This window comes from Odocoileus virginianus, chromosome 17 (assembly GCF_023699985.2).
Source record: "Odocoileus virginianus isolate 20LAN1187 ecotype Illinois chromosome 17, Ovbor_1.2, whole genome shotgun sequence".
Taxonomy (NCBI): Eukaryota; Metazoa; Chordata; class Mammalia; order Artiodactyla; family Cervidae; genus Odocoileus; species Odocoileus virginianus.
Window position 1 is genome coordinate 36082453 of NC_069690.1, and position 7470 is coordinate 36089922.

General features: G+C 54.1%; 1 protein-coding gene across 1 annotated transcript; it reads left to right on the forward strand.

Moving 5' to 3' along the window:
• Positions 1-1698: 1698 nt before the first annotated feature.
• Positions 1699-3473, forward strand: HOXB13 (homeobox B13). Its single transcript, XM_020870753.2, has 2 exons — positions 1699-2302; positions 3220-3473. Exons 1-2 carry the CDS (start codon positions 1699-1701, stop codon positions 3471-3473), a joined length of 858 nt encoding a protein of 285 aa, XP_020726412.2.
• The last annotated feature ends 3997 nt before the right edge of the window (positions 3474-7470 follow it).

Here is a 7470-nt window from a genome sequence, read left to right on the forward strand (position 1 = left end):
CCAAGCCCACCTAGAGTGCAGGGTAGTCTGTTCTATAAAATTGCCATGACCTTGGTGTAGAATGCAAAACTTCCTGTCTTCTCCAGAAAACCTGTGAGTTCTAGAAAAAGTGAACCCAGAAGATTTGATTTGGGAGGGGTAGTGATGGAAAATCTCTGAAGACAGATCTGTGGGGGAAAAAAATGGTTTGAGGCTTCTGCCTTGCCCTGCACAATAGTTCCCAACAGATGGGTCTCAGATAATTCCTCCAGTGGTTGAGATTCCCTCTCCCATGCCCTTTTCCTTCTTAGGAAAGGGAAAGCCTGGAGGAAGCACATAGGGGTCCTGGGTTTTCTGGTCCTAGGCTTGGGTTGGGAGCGTGCCAAGACCAGGGTGAGTTTTCTGGGCCCCGAGGAATGTAGGGGAAGACAGAGAGACTGGGTACTTCATAAAGGCCAGACTTCTGTATTCTTGGGGTCCAGATTCCCCCGAACTAGTTCTTTGCCAGCTAGCCAGGCCTGGTTTTCTGGAAATAATCTTAGATCCCAGAAAAGGGGGGAAGGGTTTATCTTTTCTGACTGGTACTTAGGATTTTATAACATTCTATCTCAAACCCGTCCTTCAACTTCTCTCCCTTACTGTGTCTCTGGATCACATTTTCCTGGCTCTTTCTCTGCCTCTCTCTGAATATACAGGTCGTATGTGACATCTTTCCCTAGTTCTTTCCCCATCCTAAAACGGAAATCCAAACCCCCTTTTACAGGCCAGGTCCAGAAGCTCCATTTCCGCTTCAGGTCTGAACCTTTAGCGTCTCCAGTTCTCAAGTCTCCTTCGGAGTCTGTGTCCCGCTCCCTCTGCTTTCCACCCCTCTTCGAATCCGGAGCTTTATAGCCTATGCGTGGTATCCTAGGCACTTCCCGAGGTCCAGGGGTAGCTTATCACTGCACATCCAAAATGGGAGGGGCACCTGGAGTGAACTGGGATGCTACTACTGGGACCCCCAAGCAAGGAGCTTCCAGAAATACCCCTTAACTCCCGTTTTCTAGCCCCTTCTGGCTCAGACGCATTCCCGGGTTTTTCCTTTCAGGCTCAGAGCGGCCTCTAGGCCCCACCCTCAACTCCCCTTCCCCCCACGAGATGGACACTTTATAGGGAGAGCTTTTTATTCTCTTGTTAAACCTGCCAAAGCCAGGGAGGGAGAGGAGGCGACCGAGGTGGGGCTGGCTCCGTCTCTCCTCTCCCGCCTCCCCGCCCCCGAAGTAGCTGGGTTGTTCCCAACTGGAAAGAGGCGGGAAGACACCCCGTCCCTTTTCTCTCGTTTTCAAATGCAATTAAAAAAAGAAAGCCGAGAGAGAAAGAGAGGAGGGAGGAGAGTGAGAAGGAGGAAGGCGGGGAGAGAAGGAAGGAAGGAGGAGGGAGGGAGCGAGGGAGCGAGGGAGGGTGAGGGGGGAAAAGAGAGAACGCGGGGGTAAAGTATTTTCGCAATTTCTGCAGAGAAGATTTTATGAGCTTCTCTTCTCCAGGCCGCAGCCAATCAGCCCGCGTGCCCGGGCACCTGCGGCTCCTGCGTCACGACGGCCTGGCTGAGCGAATGCAGGCACCCAGAGAGCTGCCAGCGATTTAAAACGCTTTGGATTCCCCGGACCTGGGTGGGGAGAGCGAGCTGGGTGCCCCCTGTACCCCCCACACCCAGCGCCTCATGAGCCGATCCTCGGCCCCATGGAGCCCGGCACTTATACCACTTTGGAAGGCGCCAAGGAGATCGAAGGCTTGCTGGGAGCTGGAGGGAGTCGGAACCTGGTCACCCACTCCCCACTGACCAGCCATCCAGCGGCGGCGCCTACGCTGATGCCTGCTGTCAACTACGCCCCGCTGGATCTGCCAGGCTCTGCGGAACCACCAAAGCAGTGCCACCCATGCCCCGGGGTGCCCCAGGGGGCGTCCCCAGCTCCAGTGCCTTACGGCTACTTTGGAGGCGGGTACTACTCCTGCCGAGTGTCCCGAAGCTCGCTGAAGCCCTGTGCCCAGGCGGCCACTCTGGCCGCCTACCCTGCGGAAACTCCGGCGTCTGGGGAGGAGTACCCCAGCCGCCCCACCGAGTTTGCCTTCTACCCGGGATACCCGGGACCCTACCAGCCTATGGCCAGTTACCTGGATGTGTCGGTGGTGCAGACATTGGGTGCCCCTGGGGAGCCTCGCCACGACTCCCTGCTGCCTGTGGACAGTTACCAGCCCTGGGCCCTCACCAGTGGCTGGAACAGTCAGATGTGTTGCCAGGGAGAACAGAACCCTCCAGGTCCTTTCTGGAAGGCAGCATTTGCAGGTAAGCTGCTCTGGATGCCCTTGGTGCTGAGTGTGGCGTTCTAGACCCTGCCTGGATGGGTCTTGGGCTGGTGAGGAGGAGCTTGGTTCTCCTTGGTTGGCTACTAGGGCTCTGAAGGAGGGCGCAGGCATTAGAGAGCCTAGGTGAAGGCCTCAGAGGGTCAGTGTGAGGGGCCTGAGCTGGGTGCTATTTGAAGCCTGAGGCCCACCAGGTCCCTGATCTCCCTGGGAGGCTGTGGGACCAGCCTTTCAATATGTCGGAGTGCTTGACTCTCTTTGCTGTTGTTTGGGACTTAGGGTGTTCCTGCCCAGCAGGACCTCAGTTTAATTCCTCTCAATTCATTGAGTGTGGGGGTGCAGCTGGGTGGAGACAGAGAAATTGGTTGTTCTGTAAAGAATACAACCCCTTTCTCTCAGATGAGCTTTTCAGTTTCCAAAGGGAAGTATAGATTTCCTGCAGCCATGACTTAGGTGTGTGCATTGGTGCATGTGTGTGTGTGTGTGTGTGTGTGTGTGTTGGGAGTAGGGGCAGAAATGTGTTCCCTCCTGTACAGAATTTGCTTGTAGTATCTTTAAAGAGTGGCCAAGAGTTGGAAAATGCATATGAGGGTGGACAAATATAGATGGTGGGCAAAGGTCTGGCCATATGTGATGGGTGTGTTTGCAGACTGCAGGCGTGAAGGCAGTGATGAGTGAGGGTGGCCTGCAGAACTCTCCTCTTTCCAAGGCTGGGTGGATCAGGAAACCAACCAGCCGGAAGCGGAGGTGTCCTCTTGTGCTTTGGGGAAATGGCAGTGCCTGTATGGTAGCCTGAGTGCTCCTGTAGGATGACCTAGGTTGTGGGGCCTGGGTCAGACCCTGGGCTTGCGCCAGGCCGTGGTCTGAGCATGTCTCTCTCTCCCTCCCTCTCCTGCATAGACTCAAGCGCGCAGCATCCGCCTGACGGCTGCACCTTCCGCCGAGGTCGCAAGAAGCGCATTCCCTACAGCAAGGGACAGTTGCGGGAACTGGAGCGTGAATATTCAGCTAACAAGTTCATCACCAAGGACAAGAGGCGCAAGATCTCGGCTGCCACCAGCCTCTCAGAGCGCCAGATCACCATCTGGTTTCAGAATCGCCGGGTCAAGGAGAAGAAGGTCCTCGCCAAGGTCAAAACCAGTGCTACTCCATGAGGGAGCTCCCTGGCTCTGGCTGGGAGGGGGAAGGGGGGAGTTGGGGTATCCTGGTGAGACCAGGAGCCTGCCTCGGCCAAGCTGGGGCCCAGGACTCTGCTGAGAGGCCCCCAGAAGTGACACTCTTCCCAGGCCAATGTTCCTGGGCTGTTCTTCAGAGACAGTCTGGATACCCCATGGATCACAGAGAGCCAGCAAGGCCCAGAGTTACAGCCCAGTCCACCAGGTAACACTACCCAAATGACCTTGTCCCAGTCATAATCATTCATTCTGGCAGTTGCAATAATCACCGTACCCAGTACTAGTTGCCATGATAATTAGTATCACATTTTCTATCTAGAGCTCTGTAGAGCACTTTTAGAAACTGCTTTTGTGGATTGAGCTGATCTTGAATAAACTTGGAAGGAGACCGGTGACAGGACAGCTTCCTCTGGAACCTCTTCCATTTCCAAAGCCTGTCCCCATTCCAGTGAAGGCAGAGGAGACAAGAAATGGCAGATTTACCCCTGGAACTACATTTCCCATTGCCTCTTTAGCATTTTTTTTTTTCTAAGATGACAGCTAGGCAGGTTGGCCAATGCTGGAGGGTACCTCTCCCTCCCTCCACTGTACCCCCTGGTCTCAGAAGTCCACATGCCTAACTCTTTAGTTTCAGCCCTGTGTGAAAATGAGGCCAGTGGACTGCCCTCCAGGGTCTGTTCTTTCTTCCAGAGAAATGGGGTTTGAGAAAGCGCCTGGATAATTCACCACTTCCTCTCCAAAACTTTCCAAGCTTTCCCTTAATGTTTCTGGTGGTTCTGACCAAAGGTGGTAGGTCATGGTTCATTGGGCATTTGGGAGCTGTATGAAATAGACATTTGTGGCCTTGTAGACAGAGCCCCTCTTAGGCACAAACGGTTGCAGAATGAGGGGACTGGTAGCCTATCCGTGGCAGGCACATCCCAAACACACTTGTATAGCCTAGAAGGAGAAAACATGAATATGGCAAGTTCACTGCCCATTTCTCCTCTGCTTGCCTGCGGGTGACACCAAGGAGCTTCCGAGTCTCAGGCCTTGGAGTCTCAGGCAGATTCTTTACCGAGTGAAAGAACTAGCGGTGGCAGAAGCTCCCAAAAGCCAGTGTCAGAATGGGGAACCGCAGGCCGCCAGGACAATAGTGGAAACAGAACTGTTCCCTTTCACTTTGTGCTGGTTCAGTTCACATACACCGATTCTGGGGGAGTGGAGGGCAGTTTGGCGCCAACCATGTTTTCCACAACCACGTAGACAATATGCGAATAGTGCGGAGTTCCAGAAACCTGGGGCAGACTGGCTGTTCGCAGAGCCGAGGGGAACCTGAAGTCGTGTATCTAGGCCGGGACCAGATGCGATCTTTGCGCGGAACATCAGCCGGGCTGAGCTGGATCTTCCCGCAGCCCGGGCTGGCGGGTTCTGGCAGTCTTCCGGCGATCGAGAGCACAGGAGTGAAGTGGAGAGGACTGGCCGCCAGACCTACGTTCCGAAGCCTCCCCGCAGCTGGCAGTCAGGAGGCGAGCTCCGGAAGGGGCCCCGGCCGCGTCTCGACGGCCCCTCCATCTCAGAGCGGACTCCTCCTTTTCCAGGGAACCAACCGCCTGAGTTTCCTGGAAACCGCCGCAGCCGAGCAATTCGAGTCGTGTGGCATCGCAGTCCTGCCTCTTCTCGGAAGGAAGACTCTTCTAAGTCTTCCAATTTTTTCTTTTTTTAACCAAAGAGCATTCTAAAGCTGAGGGGGGGAAAAGGCCCCGACTGGCAATGCCCTCCCTCCCTGGGTCTTCTTAGATAGTGAGTGTGCTTGGGGAAGGGGAAGATGTCAATTTCGTGATTTACACAGCCTTTCCAAGCCCCGTGGTCCAGTTTAAGCTCCCTGGTATCGCGCCTCGCCCAGAGAAAGTTACTTTCTGCTTTCCATGTTCTCCTTCAAGCGAAGTCCCAATCTTTAGTAATTTTTAATACCGCGGATTCCGAAGGTTAGTGGGTGCAGCCCCCTCCCTTGCCGCTTCTGAAATTGAGAGACTTCAGGACAGATAGGCCTATGGGTAGGTGGAGTGTGGGACAAATGAGGGAGACCGCCGTGGTGCTTGCTCCCTACAGAGGGAGGGGAAAGGCTTTAGGTTACCACTCGGAATTCCCGAGGTGACTTCGGAAGGCCTGCAGTCAGGGGCCTCGAGACTCTGGACTCCCGGGGCTCTAATGCCTCCATTCCGTTACCAAGGACTTAAAGTTTCGGGGCTCCTCTGTTATGCTCTCGCAACAATTTTAGAACAAACAAAAGATGTGGGATTTTAGATTTATTTCTCTACCAACGTGAGTTTGGCCTATTAAAAAGACAAGGGCGCCCCCTTCCGGCAGAATCTCGCCATTTCAGAGAAACTCGCCGGTCGGCTCGGCTTTTTAACAACTCTTCAACTGAGCCTCTGGCTTCCGAAAGCCTAGGGACTCAGGCCTCCGGGGTTGGAGAATTCGTAGCCGCGTGTGAGAGCGCCCTGACCCGGAGTCGCCTGAAACTGGGCCAGGGTACTGGCAAATGTATCAGCCCAGCGGCGGAGAGACCCAGGAGGAAGGCTAGAAGGGCAGCACAAGAGATCTGTAATAGAGAAAAAACAGGGTGGCCGGGGCTCCCAGAGCAAGGCTGCGGCGCCATCAGCCCTCGATCCAGGTCTTCATTCCACTGGAGTACTTAATTTATCTTCCTCGCCAGAACAATTCGCGGCAAACCCCTCTCCCCCGCTTCCCCCTGCCCCGAGTCATTTACTTGTATGGAATCTGTGCAAAAAAAAAAAAAAAAAAAAAATTCAATTTCGCTTTGTGTTAAACCGTTTTATGGAAGCTCTTTCCAAACACCGGTGTTACTACCAAGGCGAATTATATCCCCTTCCACCGAGACCACTTAAAAACCTTTCACTAATTTGTGTCTAAACTACAACAAAATTATGTATCTACATTTACTTGCCTGCAGCTATTTGCTTTTTAAATAGGGCCACTTTAAGCTATTAATACAAGAAAGTGTTTCGCTAAAATTTAGATTGAAATGCGTGAATACAACGTTCTCAAATAGGTAAATTCAGACATTTTCATGGACAAATAAACGCCTAGGCGGAGGAAACACACCGGGTGTCTTTTCACCAACGACGCGTGATTTTACTCCGGGCCTCCCTCTGCGCCCTCTCCGTTTCTCTGAGCGGAACTTCGCCAGCTCAGTCTCAGCAAACGTCGAAACAGGGTTGGAGGGTGGTGTCTACGCTGCGCCAGGACCGAAATCACTTCCAATTCCAAATCAGGCGGATTTTGTTAGGCCTCGAGAGGACAGATTAGGCGGTAATGGTGGAAAAGACCATTGACAGGACCTCGGGAAGCTCTTTTCGAATCTAGTTTCTCGAAGCAGCCCCGCGGACAGCGAACCCGGGGCCCCAGCTCCGGGGTCCCTTACTGGCAAGCGGGCAAACGCTCGCCGCCACCCTAGAACTCGCGAGCCGCAGCAGGCGACTGTTGGCACCGCCGTGACCCCCGTCCCAGCCCGCTCTCCCCCACCAGTTCTCCCTCCTTTCCCAGCTAGCCACCTCTGCTCTGAGTGGTTCGAGGACCAGTAGCTGCCCTGCGGCAGAAGAAAGGCCTAAATCAAGACACCTCCCCCCCCACCCCCGCCCCAGTTCTCCGAACAGCACGGCCCCCCTCCTCCAACGCGGAGCTGACGGCCCTCCGCTCCTCCAGCCCCATTGCTCCCCCTTATTAAAGTTTTACTCAAGGGCCTAAGTGCTGCACTTGAATTAGGCTTCCTTCCGGGGGAACCCTCTGTGCCGAGCCCCCTTCCGGTCTAATAGAAACACCGGAGCTTCAAACGTGATTTACACGAACCTGTTACCGTAAACTGGCAATAAAGCGCGGAGGCAACTGCTGCGCAGGGGGCAAAAGGAGAGGTTCCGTTGTTTTTGAAAGAAATTTATAGTACATTCTCTCCCACCTGAATACTCCGTCTCGG